The sequence below is a fragment of the Embiotoca jacksoni genome, unplaced genomic scaffold (genome assembly GCF_022577435.1).
Source record: "Embiotoca jacksoni isolate LCO1_2020_lvr unplaced genomic scaffold, fEmbJac1.0.p SCAF_9, whole genome shotgun sequence".
Taxonomy (NCBI): domain Eukaryota; kingdom Metazoa; phylum Chordata; class Actinopteri; family Embiotocidae; genus Embiotoca; species Embiotoca jacksoni.
The window spans coordinates 7,909,318-7,934,018 of record NW_027185447.1 but is presented as its reverse complement, the minus strand read 5'-3'; the positions used below and the strand labels follow the sequence as shown (position 1 = coordinate 7,934,018).

At 40.7% G+C, this 24,701-nt stretch overlaps 1 protein-coding gene across 1 annotated transcript in view; it reads right to left on the bottom strand.

Moving 5' to 3' along the window:
• The window catches only part of LOC138192585 (band 4.1-like protein 1), a 49,572-nt gene that overhangs the window by 11,710 nt on the left and 13,161 nt on the right, over positions 1–24,701 (bottom strand). Inside the window, exons 2-16 of the mRNA XM_069140069.1 lie at positions 21,305–21,393; positions 20,837–20,986; positions 12,688–12,792; positions 10,647–10,689; positions 10,456–10,531; positions 7,585–7,803; positions 7,369–7,456; positions 7,126–7,278; positions 5,862–5,959; positions 4,462–4,637; positions 3,886–4,130; positions 3,271–3,309; positions 2,181–2,210; positions 1,370–1,525; positions 30–1,094 (exon numbers count right to left, since the gene is read on the bottom strand). Coding sequence (XP_068996170.1) covers positions 30–1,094; positions 1,370–1,525; positions 2,181–2,210; positions 3,271–3,309; positions 3,886–4,130; positions 4,462–4,637; positions 5,862–5,959; positions 7,126–7,278; positions 7,369–7,456; positions 7,585–7,803; positions 10,456–10,531; positions 10,647–10,689; positions 12,688–12,792; positions 20,837–20,986; positions 21,305–21,376 — 2,715 coding nt within the window. The 5' untranslated portion in view covers positions 21,377–21,393. The remainder of the gene's footprint in view (positions 1–29; positions 1,095–1,369; positions 1,526–2,180; positions 2,211–3,270; positions 3,310–3,885; positions 4,131–4,461; positions 4,638–5,861; positions 5,960–7,125; positions 7,279–7,368; positions 7,457–7,584; positions 7,804–10,455; positions 10,532–10,646; positions 10,690–12,687; positions 12,793–20,836; positions 20,987–21,304; positions 21,394–24,701) is intronic.

Sequence of the window (24,701 nt, the reverse complement as noted above, 5' to 3'; positions counted from 1 at the left end):
CAGTGAGTTTTAGGGGGCAGGTGGTTTACCGCTTGCTTCCTCTTGGCTGTTTCTTGGCTCGCCGTCCTGTAGTGGATGTGGCTGTTGTCCATGTTGCTCTGTCTGTCTCGGGACCATTGTGTTTTCAGAGGGAGAGTGCGAGGGGGAGCTGTTGGGTATTTGCAGCTAAACTCCGAGATGTTTTGAAAATAATCTTCATGCAGGGCACCTCCTCTTACCCACTGGCTTTGTCCTGTTGTGTCTCTGGAGTCTCGGAGCTCCGGCTGTCCGACCGCCTCGTGCTTCACCTGCTGATGTAGTTGAGCTTGCTGCTGATACAACACTGCAGAGTCACTGTGGTATTTAGGGGCCGCTGTGCTTTCTTTGGCTACATCTGTGGCAGATTGCTGCACAGTATTATCATCCAGCCTCCTTCCTGACTCACAGGATGATTTTGTCATTTGAACATCCCCGGCCGCGCCAGAGACGCCTCTGTCAGACTGGCTTTGAGTTTGAGGGTTTACAACGTCTTTGTTCTCTTTATTCAAAGACTTCTTTGATCTCTGTGGCTTGAGAGGAACTATTTTGGTGCCTTCTGAGTGTGAGTTCCCAGTTTTGTTGGAATCTTTTTCTCCCATGGGGCTCGGGTCTTGTATTTTCCAAGCCTCGCAGTGTCTTGTGCCGCTCTCAGTGGCCCTGTTGGCCTTTGGGAAAGAATCCACAGCCACTGAAATTTCAAAGCCCTGAGGTCTCTCTCGACGCTCATACTGATGGTGCCTCATATCCCTGTTCATTTCACCTGTCTGTTTCTCAGGTGGAGAGTCATATCCATTTTCCTGAATGGCATTCTTGGCTAACACAGAATCATGATGCCCATTTGTTGCTACTGTATCATCCACGAGGTTCGTATCCCTTAGTCCTGTTTCCTGTTTTGGTCTAGTTCTCGAAGCGTCCCAGCAGGTTTGGCAATTGTTCATATTTGCCTCGGTCCAAGATGTCACCGCTAACATGTCTCTACCCATAGAAGAGGATTTACTCTTTTCCGCTTTAGAGTAAGAGTCCAGTGTTCCTTCATAAGCATCCTGCTTGTCAATCAATTTGGCATCACCGGTAGCCTATGTTGACATAGAGTAGACAGTTGCATTAGCCTAGCTAGATCATCTGCTCTTCCATTTGTGATATTATTGCTACCCCACATCAGTACTGTGAATGATTAGTAAAGAATAACAATGACTAACTGGGGGACCTATGACTCTGCAAACTTCCATTTCAAGATGTTTTTTTCAGTGCCTTGTCTAAATGGAATCTTGACAGAGAATAAGAAGAGTAGACATCATGTTTAGAAATGGTAATATACAGGAAAATAAGTATCATAGGATCTAATTCTTACTGATTTGCGCTCAGGGGTTCCTCCTGGAGGAGTAGCTGAGGAGAGGCGCTTCTCTCTCTGGGCCATCTTGCTGTTCGGCTGCCTCAAAGCCCTCTTCAGCTCATTGATGCTGGCCTGGTGCTTTTGTAGAACGTCCTCTGGCTTATCCAAGAACTGCTACTCACACAGTGAAGAGCACATCAGACACACAAATTAACACAAGATAAAATCCCAGATCTACTTCTGGTTACAGTCACTGAACTAGATGTAAGTTGAAAAATGTATGTTCAAATCCTGAATCCAACTCTTTATGAATGAAATGCTCTACCACATGAATGGATAATACAGGTATTAAAGATGACCAGAAACATATATCAACCAACGGCTATGGGTATAATCAACAATGTTATTTTTCCTTGCAGCGTTGTAGAAGAAAGAGATCCAATTAAAGGTCCCACTTACAGGGAAAAACTCTGCTTTACAAAAACACATCTTAAACATTTCAGTGACTAAACATTTTTACTCTGCCTTCATGAACACCCAACAGTCTCTAGAAGATGAAGCACAAAGCCAGAGCTAATTGAGGTCTGTAATTATTTACCAATCAATGTCGAGGCAACAAAAAAGCCTTTACCTTGAAAAACCTTTTTGAAACTGACATTCAAAACTATGATTTTGGATTGTAGTGCTGCACCAAACAATTATGTGCACTGTAGGAAACAAAAGAATATGCTTTTAACGTGAGCTGTTGCACAATTGTGAATAAGAAAAACACAGAACATCTGTTGACGGTCACACACAGCTCATGCCAAAAAGAGGGGGCAAGCAGTACCTCCTGTTTGGGCCGAAGGCTGACCAGATCCTTGTCCGACAGATGAGGTGGGGCAAGTAAGATGAAGTGAAGGGTCGTTTTTTTTTTGTTTTGTTTTTTTGGCGCAAAGCAGGAGGGGAAGGAGAACAGATGCGTGCAGAGACAAAGAGGTAAAATGCTGCAGGTGAGTCAAAAAGGCAGGCGGCCAGACTTGACAAACAGAAACAGTTGACACCATCGGGGCTTTGGACTGAGACTATTAAGCCATTTAATATTCTGCCAAGAAGACAGAGTCAATCAATTTTCAGTGTCGGCCAACTGATAATTAATGCAGCCATGTATTGACTGAGTTTAAGTGTTTGGAATCTTCATCCAAAGATTTGATGGGAAGACATTACCAAACCACAAATGAAGAGTCCATTAATTGACTAATGCAATGTCAATATTTTCCTACTCAAAAACACTACCACACATACCTGCAGGGGAATAATACAAAACAATTAAGAGGTTAAATCTACAAAGCCAGTTTTACATAAAATTAATTTGAAAAAAAATCTAATTAAATAAAGATGTTGATATTTGAGGATCTTAGCTGGAGCACTGGGAGATTTGTCAACTGGGGAGCCATTAATTCACTGAATCATCAGCAGTGCTTAAGGGCCATCTGTTTATCCTGCTAATAACAATCAATCCCTCCCATGTCACACAGGGACACTGTTAAAGATGCATGCTGTTCAATATTTGCTGTCAATTGAAAAAGAAGACTCTTTTTCCACTGGAGTTCTTATGTTCTTATGTTTGCGTCACTCTGGATACAACATCTGTGTTTATTCAAATCTAACATTAATTTATTCTGAAACGATTTCCCAGTGAGCAGAAAGGAAAAAAGAAAATAAAGACCTAAGTAAATGTATGTTAAGGATCTCTCAGCTATTCTTCTGAAGATCAGTTCATGCAGTTTCCATGGATCATACTTAGTGGAATCCTGGAAATCATGACATGACAACAAAGGACAAACAATCCCAAAAAAACAAATGACAGGTCGTGCTTAACAGACACAGAGTGCATGACTAAAGGCACAGACAGACATGAAGGTCAAAGGTCAAAATACCTCTGGCTTTGAGTCTAAAGGCGAGCCTGCCTCCTCACCCTGCAGGAGAGGAGGAGGTAGAGGACAGATATGTGAGAGAGAGACAGCAGAGGTTGGTATTAATGTCACAGCAATGAGAAGACGATCTGTTAGAAGCTGGATGTTGGGTTAGGAAAAATATCAGCTGCAGGGAAGAGGTCAAGTTAGTTTTTGGGAAGCAATTTAGGAAATCGTGAGGAGAGAGGACTCATACTGGGAAGTCTTAAAAGTCTGGAGAGGAGCCGGAAATAGGGGGAAGTAGGCCGAGGGGAGAAAAATAGGGGATTGATTATAGTTCTGAATGAAAGGAATGTGAGTTAGAGAGATGAGGAGTTCACGTTCAGGGATTTTTCCGATTTGGGGTGCAGAAGGTGCTGTATACTCTTTCAAATGTTGCACTGTAGTGTCCTAAAACTGTGACAGAGTTACCACATTGGCAATATATAAGTGAACAGGTGAATGCTGATTTCATTTACACTGTTAAGATGTGCTCAGTAAACACTTCTGCTTCTATTATGTAATTCGTTTGTAGTGTGTCCACAAACTTTTGCCTTTTTTCTCACAACTATAAATGCGTGTATCCTTTCATTATTGTACCTTTAGCTCCAAGGTCTTGGTGGGCGTTGACATGTTGGCGCCCCGTGTCTGCCTCTGGTCTTGACCTTCATACTGCTCGTCCTCCTCATCGGCGTACTGGTCCTGGTCTTGGTCCTGATAGTGATACTGATCTTGGTCCAGGTCGAGGCTGCCCTCTTGGTCCAGGTCTTCTCTGGACATGAACTGTGTGCGTTCACTGGAGCTTCTCTGGGACAGCTGGTCCATGCTGTCACCAAGAGCTGAGGCTGTAAAATATAGGAAGAGAGTAACAATCAAACAGCTGGAGTCCAGTGTTGAAGCTTTTAAATGTCCTGATCTTCTGTAAAGTATCTCAATGAGTTGTGGAATCTCAATTTCATGTCCATTTTTGGTTGTGCAAAGGGACATTGGTCGCTTCCTTCACTTTGAGAGCCAGAACACAAAATAAACAATCCTGTTGTATTTATACATTGCTATCTGTTGCTCAGTCCATTTTTTTAAACCTGGGCTGATGGAGCCAAGTTATTGCTTCTCAACATATAATCTGCAAACATGAGTGACCCTCTGTGTGGGTGGTAGAGTAGTCTGGGTCCTTACCTCCATCAATGCTTCGGGGCAGCAGGTAGCGCTTGCTAACAGACCGTTCAAACTGCGGGGCAGGCCTGTCAATCAGAGCACTGGCCTGTCTGGTTTGGGCTTGGGTCCGACCGCTGTAGCGGAACTTGGAGCCAATCACCAGGAAGCCCTTGGGAGGTGGCTCTGGGGAAACCAACCTGCAGGAAGGTTCAATTTATGTCAATCTACCATACATATTTGTTGGAGCTTTACTTCTTACTATTCTCAAGGGAAATTAAATGGAAATAAGCATGTTCTCTGGACTCAATTATAGTGAAAATAAAGACAGCTGTATTGAGTTTATAAGCAGGTGTTAATTTCCAGAAGTAGTGCAAGCATCTGGTTAGTTTAGCTTACTACAAAGGCGAGAAATAACCTGGCTCGGTCCAACCTGTACCTCAAAAACAGGGCTTTTCAAAATTAATAGTAACAGGACCAGATAGGATAATCACTGGGGTCTCGAGGGCCAAATATAATATTTTGTCAATTAATGGCTAACAATAACTGTTGAATATTAGTAAATGGAATAAACTAATAATGTGCAACCCAAGATGAACGTTGTAAAACAGTTCGGGGCTATTTATGGTACAATCAAAAATAATTCCAAGCTGACAAAAGTGTTTATAAGAGGTCAATATTCATATTTGTTTGAGGTGAAAACAGTGAAACAGTATCCAGACAGGCTTCTTCTTGCGGGTCATAGAAAATTCCAAATGGGCGTTTTTATTGTCCTGCTCTGAAGACTCCTTGAGTTTTGTTGTCACTGTGAGGTTCTCAGGCACCAAGTACAGACTCCAATAAGTTACTCTGCCTCATCAAAAGTAGTCTGGCCCCATAAGACCACAAAGTATAATTTCTATACTTTGATTTTTTTCAGCTGCTTTAGCTGTATCCCTGTATTTTTCATACTGTAACCTAAGCTAACCGTCTCCTGCCTGAATAGCTTCATATGTGCCATACAGACAGCAAAGTTGTATCATTCAGTTCATCTCAATTGACTGAGAAGATGTCTATTCTCATCCAAGAAAATACCTATGAACCTATGATTGTCGAATGAATTCACAACAGCAAGAATGGTAAATGTTGTATGTGTTTGCTGCAGGGGTTGTGTTTAGCCTTCTACTTTTCACCTTAACATAATATGGAATTTGCACAGGGGTGCTCAAACAACAGTATCCATTCTTTTCAGTTAAATCATACAGAAGTATGGATTCTCTACAGAAAATGTTACCATGAATATTCAAGGAATCAACTTATTTGTATTATGAGTGTCACTTGAAGGAGCTCTGCTGTGCAAAGTGCCAACAGTTCATGCAGGGTGCAACAACCACAGTGCAGAGAGAGTGCTATCTGTCAGTGTACCTGGGAGTGTCAAGTCCTACCTGAAGAAGGTGTGGTGCTCAATGCAGACCTTCCACAATCGCTTCGAGGCCCGATGGTTGGGCAGCTTGAAGCCTATGGTGCTCTCAAACTGTTCATACTGAGTGATGCAGGAAAGGAGTGGAGGAGGTGGAGGAGGTGGAGGAGGAGGAGGAGGCGGGGAGGTGAAGAAGAAAAGGAGAGTGAAGGAAGCAAGTGCAGGGAAAGATGGAGGGATGGCGGCAGGGTGAATTGTGTTTACTCCGCAGCAATGGAAAAATCAATGTTTGTCCGTTTACTCGTGGAGATATATTCTCGCGTCTCCAGCTGCCATGTCAGGAAGATTTTCTATCTCTAACCAACCTATAGATTAGTTGTTAGTTGTTCATGCACTCACTCCATCATATGTTCAGCGGCGTGAGCAGAAGAAAATGCTCTCAGATCAATAGGTTATTAGCAATATAACAGGTCTTTAAACATTAGGAGCAGTCCATTCACAGGAGGAAGCCAACTTTTGTTCCACACAAAAAAAGATCTGTGGGGACAGTTTAGTATAAAATAGGATTTAAAACACAATGACGGCCCTCTGGCCAAATTTTAAGTGACAGCTGACTTAAGAGGATAGATCTGCAGAACAAAGTATATGCACAGAATGGCCTTGGAATTCACTATGAAGATGTCAATGTCAGTTTAACAGTGGATATAAAACACACTACAAATATCCTGAAGGCCAAAGAATGAAGGAGAATCATAATAATTTTAGGGAGTTGGAAACCAGAGCGAGCATAATGTGGCTCTCACACACGCACGTAAAATCCCAGATGAAAATGCAAATCCTCATGACTAGCTAATCACACTTTAAAGTCGGCACAGAGGAAGAAAAAAAGGAGGACAGGAACAAAAACATGACCTATCAGCCTAATCTTTAAAAACGGTATCTCTGAGAGCTATAAATAATAGCCGGGAAAAAAAATACTCTCAGCAGTTGTCACATGGTTTGCAACAGATAAATCTCAGAAGTAACACTTTTATCAAATCATAAAAGGACTATTTATGTTGCTTGGGATGAGTCAAGAGAGGCACTGATGTAATTTTAACAACTGTGAAACCATGAAATAGAAATGTGAAGCTGGCTCTTTACCAAATGAGCCTATATTCCACTTGCCTCATCTTGGCCAGAGTGACGATGAGCTGTTCTGGTGGGGTTGTGCATGCAGTAATCGCCCAGTGAACTCCTACTCAGCCAAGCAAAATGCTAAAGAAAAGATAATGATAGTGTGTATTTACCTCTCCGGGGCGGATCTTGATGTAGAAGTTGCTTCTTTTGTAGGAGATCTTGAGGATTTTGGGCCAGGCAAACCGATTGATCCTGAGGCGGTCTCTGTAGATGAGCAGACCGTTGGCACTCACACCGAGCATGATGTCAATTCCTTCTGAATCCTGGAGAGCACAGGAATAAAATATCAAAGAATCTGAAAAAGTGCATTGACAGATGGAACTTCTGACAGTACCTCAGTGTTATCTTTGTACCTTAGCGTGATGTAGGTCCACTCCATACATCGAGAGCTTCTTGGCATTTTCTAGAAAGTTCACCTCTGCTTCTGCTGGACTCATCCCCCTACAGTACAAATGCCACAAAGGATTCTCCATTTCTTATTATCTCATCATATTCACCCCACCTGAAAATAAAAACACCAGCATCCTCCTGGCATTCAAATTAATGAATGAAGTCATATTTTCTCTGACCTGTAGTTGCGATGCAGCTCCATCACTCTCTCCTCCAGCTCACGCGTCTGGTTGGGGGCAAAGCGGAAGTCATTGACATAGTCTGGGCCGTGTTCTTCGGGCTCGTAGTCTCCCAGCTCAGCCTGGACAGTGTAGGAGCCCAGAAGGGCGTGGGTGACAAACGAGCAGGGGAGACGGCCGGACAGCATGTCATCCCTCAGCTGCAGGCACAAGTAGTACCTAAAGAAACACAGGAGGTGGAGATGTTGCCAATATTTTCCTTCAAGAATTAAACATTTCAATGTGATCAGAAAACATGTGGAAGAATCAATTACTGGAATAGTGTCAGGCTGTGAATGGATCGATTGTCAACTATATGGTCCATTATCAGCAATGTTGTAGTGCTGATCAAATTCTCAACTGTAAACTGTATTGGTCATATAGAAGCTGTACCTTACAGCAGCTGCTGTCCCCATCCTTCTTGCATAGATGAATACAGTGAAGCCAAAGTATGCTGTGAATGTTGTGTGTGCATAGATTTGTGTTGTAAAGTTTTATTTCAACACAGTGAAAAGAGATATGGAAATTACTATGGTGTCCTTTGATGACTTGAGCAAGAAGTTTAGCTAACTAACATTAGCTCGCTAAAAGTAACATGAGCCTCACCAAACATTTTCTAACTAAAGTTAGCAAGCTTTCATTTCATTTCCAATGTTTCCTTGGCATATCATTACCAATAGAAAATGTCATATATTATCTAACTGGTGCTCAACTAATAGAGGATTAGCTTTAGAGACATATTGGGACATGTAGAGTTTATTATTTCATTTAAACAGTCCTTTGTATTGCTGCGGTGCTTTTAATATTGGCTTTTTATAATTGGAACCCACTTTGTTTTTGCTAAGGAATTCAAGAGTACTCCCTGATTGGGCAATCAAACAAATTAAAATGCATGTGCTGAAGGCTTAGTAATTGTATTAGTTCAACTGTGTAACTACTTTGGTGAATTCCATTAAGGTTTCATTCACAGAGTCATCATAAGCCAGATATATGCACTTTTTGCATGCTAAAAAAAAAAAAAAAGAGTATTTTCTGTGGTTGTCATAACACACCTGCCTGTCTCCTTGGGATGTTGATAATGTCTTTGGGACCGTGTTGTGTGGGCCTGTATATGAACGGAAATGATGGTCCGTTGTTGTTGTGATGTGCGTTTGCGCGTCTGACTCGCTGGCAGTTTGCTCTGTAACATGCTTCGTTGAGCTGGTTTAATGGATTTGATTTATCATCATCAACAGACTGCAGACATTACGTCAAACATCAAAGATACTGAAAGCATTGTACGACTTCAGTTTACTGAAGCATTGTGCTGCACTGGCTTTCCTGCACAGTCTGGAGAAAAAGTCGCCTCCTCCTTCCCTGTTTTCAGTGCATAATTTGCACTCTTCGTGTTATAGCACAGTGATGTTGGCAGTGGGCAATATGAGGCGGGGATGCCATCCCTACATGTTAGTGTGGATGAATTGATCCTTTATCTGACCGTGGTTTGTCTAAGTTAGATTCTACGGGCCCGACCCCGACCTATGCTCCAATTTTGGCTAACCAGCTCAAAGCAGTGGAGAGGTACTTTTGCCTATTGAAAAATATATATCAAAAAGGCAGTTTACTCAAATTCATTCATCATAAAATTTCCACAGTAGTTTTCTCATTTTCTCTGAAATAACAGAAATGTGACCGAGCAATTTTTCATCTCTCATCTCCTCCTTAAATGCGTTGTCTGTACGTACCATTATTGTTATGCGTGTTTTGTTATTGCTGATTTGGAATTTGTTACAGTAGTTTAGTTTATCTGCACTTAGCATCGATTGGAGCTGATATCAGCAGCAGCCAGGTCAAGTCAAGTATGTTTAGTACTTAACCTAACGCTCTGAGGCAGAGAGCCTACAGCTGCTGTAAGCCAGGGAAAAACATCAGTGTCAGTCTGTCACCACCTGCACTGCTGAAGCAGGCTAAACTCTGTCACACAGTGCTCGGCTCAGCTTGTATACCCCTTCATTTATAGGACTTGTACTAGTAAGGTAAAAAAGCCGAAAAGGTGAAAGAGTTCCAGCATATGGCTGTTTCTTGGTAGCGGTACATAGAAAAGCATACCAGACACGTATTAAACTTGTAGTTTGTACCAGTATCAGTTCAAAGGATTTGTTCATTCATCTTTGGACAGCACTGTTTGCTATGGTTATTAATGTTGATCTATCATTGGTGATACTTTGTATCTTCTGGGTGTGACAATGTTAGTGTAAACACAATACCTCTGTGAATCCAGTTTCCTTGTTAGTGATTCATTCTTACCAGGGGTGGACGATATAAGTGTAAACTCATGAGATTCACATTACGTAGAAAATACAGCTGCTTTCAGCCATGCCAGATGTGCGTTCACGCACATGTCATACCGTTGTGCTGTCTCACGGTATAGCGTCATTTCATCAACAAGTAGAAATGTTGCCATTATCCTGATATTAATTTTTTTTCAATCACTTAACGTTAAACCGATGTCATCGTGAATGATACAATATAATATGGCACACCCCTAATTCTTTCAAGAACTTTGGATAAACCACCGTGTGATACCTCACCTTTTTATGATTTATAATTATTATTGTTGTTCTATTCTGTTTGACAGTTTCTCTGACTGACGGTCATCTCTTTGTCTTCAATCTTTGTTGGAAGAATGTTAAGCTTGCTGCATAAGGTACTAAGAAACACAGGGTCTGTCTTGGTTGCAATGTCCTTTGTGTAACTCCTACCAAAATAAAGATGTCCTTAGGACAAGTCAACTTAAGCACCTCAGACAACCAAAACAAATTTGTTTTTTTTAAATGTTGTAATCACACGTACCTGGTGATGTCTTCAATGAGCACAGATGGGTCTGGAGGGTAGAACTTGACAGAAAACCCCATAACCCAGGAACCAACTGTGGACAAATCACCAGCAGGTTGTTTTGTGAAGGATGTTCATTAACATACTACATGTGTGTGGGTTTGATAGACCGTGTGCGACTACATTCTGTGTGTGTCTACTGCACTTACCCCGAATTTGCTTTTTAATCTCTTTGGAAGGATCCAACCAATTCTGATAAAGAAAGAAAGAGACAATCCCCTTTGAGACATTTGACCTCAGAAAAAGAATTCATATTCCCATTTTTAAGAGCCCTGTTAAGTACTGTATCTCTCTGACTGCTTTCCCTTTTTAAATCTATTCCCTCGTTGAGAGCCTAATATATTCATGCTACAAGAAACTTGATCAAGGCTTCTATAAACACTGAAAGCATCAATATTGAGGCTTTAAATGCCAGCTGAATCCAGCTCTGTCTGCTTAATGTCACAAGAGCTTTCATGGTGTGCTGTAGACCCTGTGCACTGTTTTTAAAAGGCCATGCTGTCTAATCACATTTAAAAAAAATGTTAAAGGCCATGTATGCCACTCTCAGGCTGAAAGTGGTAAAGCACGGTTAAAAGGGCAACCGGGGTTTCACTGCTATATAACACCTGGAGAATCAATAGGCTAAAATAGGCTGGTCAGCTGAAAGGCTACTTGACATTTGTTCCCACGCTTTAATTAATTAGGGCGCACGAGATAAGTTTATATATGGAGATACCACACTACAACAGGCTTTCTACTCTAAGTATGAAGTGCACTCACCTCCTTCAACTGTCAGTTCACAAACTATAAAGTCAATAGCATCCTCAAAGTTAGCATATTACCAACGATATAATCCACAAGCTCTCTATATCATCGTTATTGCCTTTAAATAACAATAATCCTTTGCATCCCTTGTATTACAGCTGTCCTTAGTTAAGAGTTGTTCTAGCCATCGCAGGCTGTCTGACTAATCAATGACATATTTAGTCACCAGAAAGGATAATACAGAAGTACTGCTTCAGTTTTAGTATCTCGTGGCCTCGATTTAGTAATTTGTGCGCACAATTCAATTTTTTTTTCTCTAGGACCAATAGAAGGAAAAACGTTAACAGAAGGAGAGAGCTGTGAGTTCCAGAGCAGAACTGGAGTACATTTAAATGTGCAGCAGGAAATTAGCTGATGTAATGAAGAATAAAGCAACTTTTACTGGGTTGCGAGAGAACAAAGATAAACCAGCAACCGGAATTGCTAAAGTCTGCTTAATGCAGGATGTCAAGTCTGTTGTATTTGTTTAAAACAGCTGAAGGAGCATTCTTGGTGATAGAGCTCTTGTTTTTATATTTTATTTACACGTTTTGTCAAACAAGGAAGGAAAACCTGACTTTGCATTTCATTTTGATCACAATCTGCTTTCATAAAAGTTACATCATGTGGCTTTTACTTACAAATAAACATTTACTATGTTGTATATTGTGCCAATGAAGCTAAAAATACAAAGAAAGGATTTTTTTTTTTTTTTTTTTTTTTTTTTTTTTTTTTTTTTTTTTTTTTTTTTAATCCATATCAGTGTAGTGTGTAAGCTGGAGCAGATTTGGTAAGAAGCATAATATTAATAATATTCATATTCTTAAAATTGCTAAATCCCCGTGTGGATGTCCCAACATCACCCACCCTACAAAGAAACAAATGATCATGTTTGCCATTGAACTCTACAAAGATATTGACAAAAGAACCTAATTTACTCCCACACATTGTTAATGGTTAGTGTTGTATTGAAAAAGGAAATGAAATGTTCCTGACATGTCGTTTAAAGTGCTATTTAATTGCTTGGCAATGAAACCTTGGAGAGGTTAGAACTGCAGTTTGTTCTCAAAGTAAATATTACTTTAAAAAAAACCCACATAAAAATGTTGAGCTTTAATAAACACCCACTGTAATAAACATTGTGCGCACACATTCATTTGTGTGTCTGTGAAGTCTCTCATAGGCCACTCAGGGCAGTTTCCGCCAGGGATCAAATTGGTGTCCAAGGTTTGGTTAAATTGCCTCAGCATTTGGCTACAGTGACAGAGTTTCAGTTACAGATCTCAGAATGAATAAAAGGGCAAAAATAAATGCACACAAGTAAGGTATCCTAATGTTTGTGTGTGTGTGTGTGTGTGTGTGTGTGTGTGTGTGTGTGTGTGTGTTTGAGCCTTTGTGTCTGACCTTGGAGTTGTCGGTGTCCTGGAAAGAGAGGCCAAAGTAGTCCCTCTCCAGCAGGTTCAGATGGCCACACACCATGTCCAGCAGGGTCTGGCCCTTGGCAAATTTCTGTCACACACACACACACACACACACACACACACACACACACACACACACACACACACACACACACACACACACAAACGTATAAGAACACAGCAAGTGGGAAGGAGAAAAGGTGCATGCTCAAGTTGTATGAACCATCACATGCAGCAAAAGGGGGGAAAAGGGGGGACAGTTTGCAGAGGTTTGCGTAATAATTCACTTTAATAAAGATGTGGAGGACTTTGGGGGAATCTACTGGCTCATGCTCGAGTCCTTCACAATACTGCAATGTTCCTGACTTTATTCGGGCAGAGTCCTTTGTTGCATGTCCTACGCTTCTTTCTCTCCTTTATATTTCCTTTCAGCATCTACACTATCATATTGTACGAGCTGGTATAAATGACCGATGTGTGAAAGAGATTTGTAAATCTTTAACGGGATATCAATCATTGCAAAAAGATAAGGTATTAAATAACAAATTGAAAACTAATAGATAGTAATGTATTTTATTTAGTTTTGTTTCATAATACAGAAGTCAAAAAGTATCAGTGACATGAAAATCCACAGTAACAGTGATTTGCGAGATGCTCCCAGTCTGTCCTCTCCCTGCTGAGTAGGAGCAGCAATTATCTTTATGCCTATATATAAGGGGAGGAATAGCACTTCGCATCAGTGGCGCTTCAACAGACCATACCTATTTTCTATCCAGACCTTCAGGGCTGAAATCAAGGCCTCTGTGGGTTGCACAGACGGCCTTGGCAAAATGCTATTTCCACACACACACACACACACACACACACACACACACACACACACACACACACACACACACACACACCAGATCCATCTCCTAGGGAAACCTGGCTCCTTTGGCGACAAAGCATCTAAGCAGCTGTTACCATGGAAACAGAAGTAATAGGTCCCTTTTGTATGTGTGCGCGCCCTCTCACTTGCTCCATCTCCGGTTACGATAAGGCCACCACAAACCTTTGTTCATCTCTTGTGAGGAACGCTGGCAGTACAGTCAGCATAAGTTTTACAAATTTAAGACGGGTAATTAATTAACCATTACAAAGTAATCCTTCTCTCTCTGCGCCTGCTGCACTGAGGCTGTCAGGAGTGACGCAGTAAGAGTCTAATGTTGATTAACAGACTGTGGGTGCAGTCAGATTTTTGTGGGAGTGGCACATATATTTTACAACAAAATGAAATTGCATCACACATCGTAGGTGGTCCCCCAAGCATGGCGACCAATTCAGGAGCTGTTGATGAGATTTTGTTGTCGCTCCAGTTGGATCCAATCACTTTGCTGTAACAAGTTCTGCGGCCTGATTTTGTTAGCAGCCATTTGGTGTAATTCTAGAAATCCATTTTGCTCGTTGCCTCACCCATGCTGAGAAAATGAGGAGAGACAGCATGTGGGTGAATGGCTTAATGGCTGGCCAAGGAGAAGGTAAATATATTGAACTTGGTCACTCTAACTAATGCAATGTGGAATGAAATAGCTGGATTTAGTTTCTAGCCTGGATTTTAACCAGGATAGACCAAATTTTAACAGACGTCTTCAGCGAAAGATCAATAAATCATACCATTCCATTTACTTGCACAAAATTAAATTACAACTTATGCACTGTTTTAACAAATGACCAAAAAAAATGGCCTTTTAACATGTATTGTGGTGCACACCTGGTGCCACCAGAGGTCAGTAATGATATAATCAACTGTCAGAACAGCCAAGCAGACAAAGATAGCTGCCACTCGTGGGATCAAGGATCTACAAGGGAGGCTCATCTAAATACTCTAGATTAGGATTGTTAGAGTCCCATACGTCCCATTTGTAGGGCTGTGTATCATTCAAAAAAAAAAATCTATGCCGGTACAGTGTGACCTGGGTTGTTTTTTGTAGCTACAATTAACAATGTCCCCTCAACACCTTTTGTCCAAGTTATCAATAGATCATACAATTTACTGATGTTCCTTAGATGCCTCACATGCTATCTGTAGATCATATCCTTGCCTGTGGCCAAAAATTAGTTTGAAATGAGTGAAATAAGGTGTCCTGATGTATGACTTACTCAGTAAATTCAAACAGAGGGTTTTATTTTCATGGCAGGACCACCCAATGAGAGTAAACGTATGGTAAATGCTGTGGCTCCCTGACGCTGATTAGATTCACTCTTGCTTAAATGGAGTTAAATTTCGAAGTCCGAGTTCCCAGCCCTAAAAATTACTGAATACGTAAACATCCGATTTAACAGTGCAATAGGTTTCAGTTGTAGCCAAGTAATTTGTACCTCTGAAATCAGTGTTGCCCAAAATTGCTCCTCCCACTTTGCTCTCCTACAGTCCTCTGAGTGTTGCATTATGGGTTTTTGTAGCCTTAATCAGTCCCTCCAGGAAATCGCATTCTTGTGATCACATTAATTCAAATTAAATTTTGCAGAATTCCTGAAGGCTTTACAGCACAAAGTAACCCTTTCCAATTAAAACATACTTTACCAACAAACATGTCTCCTCATTCACAGACAGCAAAGCTTTTCAACCCCTCTTCTTGTCATCAAAATAAATGTTACGGCAGTTTACTCGAACAAATGGAAGTGATGGTTTTATTGGAAAAGTGGTCTTAACATGAGAATTAGAAAATGTATTAAATTAATTTGATACACCCCTACAGTTGTAAGGGATTGCACTTTTTTTTAAAATACAGTAGGCCTATGTTTGAATTATGACTTTTTGTAATTGAGCTAATGGTTCTTTAAGTTCAGAAAATGATTTAATAAAAAAGGTGAAAACTAAAATATTGACAGCCTGTTCTGTGATATGCAGTATGCGTATTACTATAGTAAGTATACATGTGATTATTCCGAGGTAAAAATAACAACATTTTTACACTTTCCTGCAATTTTACCATAAAAAAAAATTTGAATTTTGCAAACTGCATTGCATTTTTTTTCTTGTGAAGTGGCTTCAAAATCAAGTAATTTTGATTGTGACATTCACCAAAAAAAAAAAAAAAAACAGCAAAATCGCAGAGGAGTTTCAGAAGGTTCATGTAAAGTGACCTGTTGCCAAACAGCCAGGATTGTAAACTAAGTAAATCCCTCTGAAAAAGGTAACTGTTCAAGGCCCTGAGAGGAAAGAGACTGCTACCATATAATATAGGTCAAAAGCATTTAATCCCAGTAGAACATGTATGACACTGTAAGGTACTATATGCCATGTGTGACAGACTTCTCTCTGCTCTCCTCTGATGTATTAAAAACAAAAACAAACTGTTTCAAACGGGACTCAGGAATTCAGACATGTAGACAGACTGTAGATAATCACATCCATGCCTTCTGGTTATCCGCTCCCATACGGGATTTCTGGGAAAACCTCACTCGCACACTGTTTGTGCTCGGTTATTGCATTCCACGGTTCCCCTCGACATCTATACCAGGGGTCTTAAAACAGATGAACATTCCTCATAATCTCACCTTAATTATTCTTATCTCTTTAACTACCACCAAAAACTCTTTACCTCTGAACTGGAAAACAAAAGGTTTGTTTACAGCTCAACAATTCTGTTCTTTATTAAACATAAACAAATGTAAAAACTGAATGCACCAAGAAAAATCCAGTCAGACTAATTGGATCAAATGTGGTCTCCAGTCTGGAATATCTTAAAACTACAACCTCTTACACTTAACCATAAATGTCTTCATTATCTTACAACCAACTAACCGCAACCGCCGTAACATAACATAATTGTTCGTTCATAATTGCATTTAATCTCCTCATTCATTATCCTCCACCCTGGTTGGACTGCTTAAAGGCAGTGATGAAAATCCCTCCAGCGTTTTCAGCCAGGTTACAATTTCATGTTGTGCTCCCTTTTTTCTTTTTCAACTTTTCAGCTTAAGTAAACAATTATCAGAGTCTTGTCCTTCCCACTGGGTTCATTAAGCAGCATTACAGCCAGGGCACCATATGGTGAGGATATTAAATAAACTCAAATGAAACTGCTAAAGCCTCTCATTGCAGAGTAATTTTTATTAATAACTTTAAGGACTAGCAGGTTTGCCATCTTTCAGAGTAACTGAAAATATAAGCTTCCGAAAATGTCATTATATATTTATTGAAATTGAACCATTTCCACCTGATTTTGGATTTCAGGCGCATAATCAGATTTCAAATTTCCTTCTATGACCGATGTAAACAAGACCAGATTTCCAAAGTGAACTGATTTATCTATGAATTTTTACCTGTGAAGTCCCTGTGCTAGTTTAAAGGACGAAAGAGACAAGCTGTTTGGATGTCGAGCAGTCCAGAACATGGAGACACTGCCCTCAACTCGAGCTCGAGTTCTGGCAAATACACGTTCTGAAGTTGCCTTGAGCAAATCATCGAACACATTTGAACCTGCAGAGGCTCAAGCTCTGTGCACACCGATATCCCCAGAGTTGTGTAGGGATGCCTTGTAGATGACTGCTGTTATAATGGGAAGATATGATACAGAATATACTGTTGGTAAACAGATTTTTTTTTTTTTTATCATCCTTTCAGCTTTTTCAAAGGAGACCGAGCTTGGTCTCAATGTCAATAATCTTTTATTGGGTTTTAACAAGTAAACCACATGATCCCACGAACTTCACATTTATGGAGCTGGTGGTTTTCCCCAAGGAGGCATTTTGAATGTATGCGGAGCACTTCGGACTGTAGGTTTAAAGCTTTTCTCCTGTGCACATGCACATGCGTATCTCTTTTCCTAGTTTTTCACTGCATGATTGTTGAAAATGCTGCATCCTTCTCTCAAGTAAAACTCTTTGGAGTATTCTTTCTGAATAGTGTGTGGTCTGCGTCAGCCACTTAGCTCTGAAATATCAGTAGCACAGAATGCATTGACTTCAGTCCCGCAGTCCCCAAACAGCTCTGTCTCTCTAATAAAGTGGAAACTCACATGCTCATGTGGTTAACCAGCAAAAATGTATGCACCATGGAAATGAACATTTGCCTTTTATAGTTTGGACCTGCAGAGAATATTCTATTGAGCCAAAGTTTAAGTAGTTAAAAGTAGTGGTAGCATGGTCTTCTCAGGATTTTATTTAAAAACCCAGATGTGTCATAAAAGATGCTTTTGAAAAAGCTTGAAGGCAGTGAAATACTATAATAAGGTGTTGGAGTTCTTGCTTTTAAGTTCCTCTCCTGGCATTGATTAAACCTCTGAAAACTCATCTCTGCTCATCAAAATTACATATTTATAAGTTTCTTCTGCCTTAAAAAAAAAAATCCCCAAATGTCTTGAAGTGGATTAGATATACCTTGACAGTGATAACTTTTTAAGACTGTCACATCAAAACCAAAATGCTCAGCCATGGCATTGACAGCTTATTTCGTTCATAATATGTCTTCTAGTGTCTAAAAACAACAACACGTGTACATGTTAACAAGGTTAAAATCTTGAATTTCACTGGAGGCTGGCCTTTAACAGTACGGCTCTTGGTTAAGGAATGGACATTATAAATGCACCGAGCTCGGTCGTAAGCCAAACATCAATATTCTGCTTCCCCCTGTTTTTTATCATCGGGCCTCTGTGCGTGGTGAACACTGTGACTGCAATTAAAATAATGATTTCACTGCATTCATCATTCTGTCCCTGCTTCCCTTTTATCCATTGCAAACACACTTTCTTGCACACTACCATTCACACTACAGTGTACAAACAAACAAGCACTGCCAGTATCTACCTCCTCTTCGTCTTTCGCTCCACCTCTTACCTCGCTCCTCATATTTTCCTCCTCCTCTTTCCTTCTCCCATTCTATTTTCTCCCCGGTCAGATATAAGAGCACTCATCTGTCAACTCTATGGATTTTCTGTCCAAGCCCACTGCTTCTGGTGTCACTGCGACGACCTAAAAGAAATGTGTGTGTGTGTGTGTGTGTGTGTGTGTGTGTGTGTGTGTGTGTGTGTGTGTGTGTGTGTATGCATGTAACTAAGACAGAGGGAAAGATGGGGGTTGAGATGAAGGAAAATGCGTTTGTGTGTGCGGTGCCTCAGTCAGGACTCCTGACATATTTCCCCACTCACCGGCTCTTGTAAGTAACATATGTGAGGTCAGGTGGGAGGCAGTAAACCGTAAAAAGGAATATAGTTGACATGAATGAGGCTGAGGGGCCAACAAGCTCATTCCCATCCACATCACACTCGAGCAGCAGCAGCGGCAGCCAAGGGGACTCCACTGCTGGTTTTAAACGGTATTGGAAATCTCCCGCTGGTGTGAAACACCACTCACAAGTCATTGCAGTCAAGGCGCAGATTAATTTTCTGCAGCACTTGATCAAGATAAGCGTGTGGGCTACTGTGAAACTCAAATAAACCGATGGCGGTGGGGATTCACTGAACTACACCCGTCTGTTTACAAACACAAAAGGCTACAGAGTCACGATTTATGGAAGCCTGGGATTGCTCATCAGAGGCTTCCATCCCCCACAATGCAGAGCTTGTCTCACCTCCCTCCACCCGTCAACCTCCTTCTCTGTGAGAGCAGCAACAGAGATGTTTTTCCTGACTCAATAGCACATATTACCAAGGGAGTCTAAATCCCTATGAGGTGTACCGTGCTGTATGCTGAGTCATGGGCTCTTTTCAAATGGAGGAGATATACACTAGCCTCTTAAAATGCTTAAAAATAAATAAATAAATAAAAATCAACCTCCACAGCAAAATAGGAATTTAAAGTATGTGTGCATTTTAGCGCAGAGAAACAGCCAAAGTGTGTTTTGCCAGCACAGCAAAACAACCTTTGAAATATTTTTTTTTTAATTACATATCTGTGCATTTCCAGAATTGCTAATGGTTGAAACAATTACTATGGACAACTCTTTGAAAAGGAAGCTGTGTGTTTAGCTGTGAGGCTGAAAGCAGCTTTAAAGGAAGCATTCTAGTTTTGCAGTTTTGGCCATCATTTATATTGCCTATAATTTTTTTGTACCCTCCAAATAATTCCTGAATGCAGAGATACGCCTACAACAAAGTCTGATGGAAGAAAAAAATAGGGAGTCAAACAATCAAACAGGTTGAAAACTAGCCCTGAGCCAGGAGAATAAAAAAACTATGGAGGGTAGACTTTCTTACTGACAATAAGCAAGGAGTAAAAACGGACATATTCCAGTACGGCCAGTTCTATTAAAGTCGTGTCTATGTAAAATCATTTTGCTATTATAGTTCCCTGAGGTTTTCTCCAGCTTGTTTTGTATTTTTAACATTATTTCTGCAAGAGATTTTATTCGTGGATCTGTGACTGAAATGTACGAGGAAATATTACGAGATAAAACGAGAAACTATTTCAAACAGAGCAGTCACGGAGCCAAAATATCTACATATACTGTGTGTGAAGCAGATTTTAACTACAGTGCAAAAATGATAAACCACTGGTGGCACTAAATGTCCAGTCTGGTGTCATTACCACCATTAGTGAAAAAGAAGACGCAACAAGATCACATAATTTAATTACAGTAATATAATTTGCTGCCCACAGAGCTGATGTTTTCTTTCATCTCTTTATCTCATCAGTAAGGGGAAGCTTGAGTGAAGTCAAAGTCAGATGCTTTATGTACAATACAAATACGTTTCCATTATTTAGTTTACATTTTGCTGCCCTTTCTTCCCCCAAAATTTCTGGTTCATTATGCACTGATTAAATATGCACATAAAAACAGGTACATGAAAAAGCATTTGAAGAGGGAACCCAAAATGTCAGAAATAATCTCTGATTGCATAAGAGAACAGTGTTTGTACACAACTAGGGCAGGAATTATAGCTTCATTTTCTCTTTCAAATAATTTGAGCAACCCTGTTGGTTTCTTTTAAGCGTATATGATTATTTGACTGCTCATGCCTTGCCTTGTTGGACCTGTTGATGTTCCAGATCTTAGCACATTATTTGATTGATGTACATATCTATGAAAATAACTCCCACGTTGTGATCATTTTTAGAACACATATTCATAATCAAAGTGTTTTTCTGGGATTGATCAGACATCATCTTCATTTTCTGCCAAGTCTCGCAGATAGTGGGTAGCATACCTCAACTGCTGTGTCATAGTCGGAGCCGTCGAGCAGAGTTACTTTGACTGGGACAGTCTTTGGCCGCTTGCTGCTTTTCTGAGGGGATTTGGAGGCTTTGCTGGGGGTCTTCTCTGAGCTATCGTCCATATCCCCGTGGTCCTCTGGAACCTGAGAGGAAAGAAAATCCTTCCTCTGAGTAAGCGTGCTTGAAACCACTGTACTTTGTCTTTCCTTTGAATATTTGAATTCTCGAGGCATCATGTACTTGTCTTACAAAATTATTTAAATCCCAAATCTTTGATCATAGGAGGTAATCATCAAATGTACAATGTTGTGTGAGCTGCTGCTCTAAGATGTTAAGCTACTGGCACAGGCGGGACGGGCTAGCTGCCTTGCATATCAAGCATAAAGCCGGAAGGCCCCTAAGTGATTGAGAGGCCTGAATAAAATGATGTACAGCTGCTGTGAGTTCCACAGTGCTCCCACCTGATTGGTTCTCCTGGTGTCACCCTCCAGTGCAGTCTTCATTTCCCCAGCCAAAGCCTTCTCTGTTGTCATGGAAATGGATTATAGTCCTGCAACCACACATAAACATATTCAGTCAACATCAAATCGTTTACTGTTTCAAGAAACCAGTGTGAAGTGTTTACCGCTGCCAGAAGTTCAGTCTGCCTATGGTCTCCAGATGGAATTGACTCATGAGATGCAAGCAAAAGAGTTTCCTATCTTCGCACAGTCTACCGAATCTGCACTTAAACTGATATTTGGTGTGATGAATGGACGCCGAACCACTACCTGTGGTGACATCACATCCAATTTCCTTTTCAGCTGGCAGCTATTATGTGCTATCTTTTAATTATGCTGGACCGACATCCATATTGAGTGTCTGTTTCACACTCACGGTCATTGCATTGTGCATCAAGGGTGCCTCAGTCGCACGGCTCACAGCCTCTCGCAGGAGCACTCGGCATAAAGAGCGTTGGCTTCAGGACGCTCTCTTCTCACGCCAGCAAAATAGATAGCACAAATTACATCAGCCAGAGAGCCCTGCAGCACCAGACAAGACACACGGAGATAGTGAATGAGAGGGAGAGGCGACGAGGGGGGAGAGGCCACTGAGAATGTGACAACAGTTTGAGGATGAGACAGGAGGAAGGAAAGGGTAGCACCGAATAACCCCGAGATTACAAAGAGAGAGACGCCAGCGAGAGGAAAGGTGTTAAAAGTGTGAGATGTACAACAATACTGCGACAGTATTCAGGTGAGCGGGCGACAGATGAGGTTTGTCATCTGAAGGTGACCACTGCTATACTCGAGCTGAACTCTTGCATAGTGCTGCTTCTGCGGGTGACATGCAGTCAAATAGCTGATATTCAGATTATGCGTTACAGCTAGGAGAAATGAATTATGCACGTTAAAGCCCCGAGTGAGCGTGTAGCTTTACTATGGAAGGTGAGCAGAGTCAAGGCATTATGTCAGCTTTATGCGTCAGCTGAAATTTTCAGATAAAATGGGAACATTTCTGTCGAAATTACAGGCTGTTGAAATTCCTCACTTCAGCCATTTTGAAGATTAGATTGTGATGGAGGGAATATAAGTGCAGAGTTTTAAATTGCTGCTTGCTTTTCCCTGTCCGGTAAAAATATATGGTGGTAATTGCTGAATTATTAGCTTCCTCCTTTCCTGAAATACATTGTTTATCTTCGAATATCCTCACTTTTCAACCCTCACAGAGAAGTTTGTGAGGAAGAAATGCACCCTTTACTGCATAATGTTACAATATCCACTTAAGCTTCAGGAAATGGGTCTGCCCAAGGTGTTTGTAAAGGACTGGAGAGCTATCTACTTGGTTAATGACTCCAAATAATGTATAAAATGTCTGTAAAGCCATATAAAGACTGTGCTTTTCACTTCAAAGCATTGATAGTACATGAGATTTTTAAAATAGTTTATTTGAAGATGAGAAAAAAGGAACATCAAATCCACAAAATGTTTACTTTAACACACATTTGTGAAGATGTTTATAATATAAAACCTACAGCTTGAATATGAAAAATGTTACAAAAAGGCACAAAATAAGGCGTGAGGTTACTGAGAGCTGGGAATTAGTGAGGATGGGACATGGGAAGCGCTGATAAAAACAATAAAGCTTCCAGGGAAAACTTTCATCAGGGAGGAGCAAAACAGAAATATAATTTGGTCTAATAATGGCCAACAAAGTGTTCATAAACCAGGAAAAAAAATACAGCAGCATTTTTCCTCAAAGAAGAGGCCCTAATTTAAAAAAATGTCTCACTCCAGCTGTCTGAGGACACTTCTGTGTTTACGATTTTAGAGGCTGCACAGCATGTCTCAGCTTTCATGATAGGTCAGTCTCAAGCTGCATAATGAAGTCGGATCAAAGACTAGTGCAGTCTGGCTCTGTGATGGCTGCAGATGTCACACACTCTGCAGTGTTCTTTGCAACTTTGAAGGGGTTGTTTGATTTATTTAATAAATAATTATGGATGGTATAATTGGTTGGAAATATACTCTCGTAATGACTATTTTATATGCACAGTTAACATTGTGTAGAGGTTTATACATTTTCTAAAACTGATTTGTGTCATATGATTCATGTTTATGTAACAAGATAAGTCAGACATGGGAAGCAGCTAGTTTACATGTACATGTATGTATTATGCTGATTGTTGGCATATAAATTAATAAAATAAAGTAATTGCAGTCCAGAAATGTATGAGACAGTTTCGAAACAGCAATTCAGTCACACAGCTTGTCCACCACCAGAGAGCATTGATGCATTATTAACCAGGCTGCTAGCATTTCTCTATAACCGCTCTCTAAATGGGGTGGCTGTGGCTCAGATAGTAGTTGCTCACTAATCAGAAGGTTGCCGGTTCGATCCCCCGCTCCTCCTGTCGACGTGTGTGAATGTATTCCTGATGGCAAACACCTTGCATGGCAGCTCAGCTTCATTAGTGTGTGAATGGTTGAATGGGAAACAGTGTAAGAGTGCTTTGTGACTTCTAAGATGATAAAGTGCTGTACAAATTCAGACCATTTAGATGACTTAAAAAAAAAAAGAAAGACATTGTTCTTGCTCCACCTTCAATTCCTCAATATTTACTTGCATTGCCACAACCGTTTGTATTGCTTCATCCCGTTCTACCCCCACCGCCATTGTTCAAACTACACTTGAAAACAAACGCCTGTTTTCAATGTCATTGCATTGAGACACTCCGACTGGTCGTTTGTTTGTCTGCCCTCCAGAGGGGCTCAGCCAACCTTATTGCAAACAGGGTTTTCAGGACTCTAACCACAGTGAAGACAGAAGCTGTGGGAAATTGGTGGGCAGAGCCAGACTACTAGACTTGTATTGTTGATAAGCTGTAAAGGAGGGGTCACCGATCTTTTTTCCTTTGAGAGCTACTTTGAAAAAGTGATAACGTCCGAGAGCCACACATGTCGAGTTACATTTATTCACATAGCTAAGCTCCGCCCAAACCAGCTGAATACGCTTCTTTTATGTGAACAGCAACGAATTGATACTCTTCACACATATTTTGTATCACAACAGCTTAAACTCAACAGCATGTGCATGCTGTGGTATACTGGAAAATGCTATACACATTGCCTTTTATTGGTCTGGCTACTATCCGCGTTTTTTGTCGAATCGGTTGCGTGCTTGCTCGCCTTTTAACATCCCTGATATGACTGCATGTCTTGCGTAACCTGACAGCAGCTAGGAAATGTTGACAGCTGATTGGCTGAAAGCTGAATTGCTTTGTGTCACAAAGTGCCCGCATGTCTGTAAATTTGATTGGATAGAAATGTAAACAGATTTACGAAGAGACTGAGTTATCAAATGTATATACATAATGTT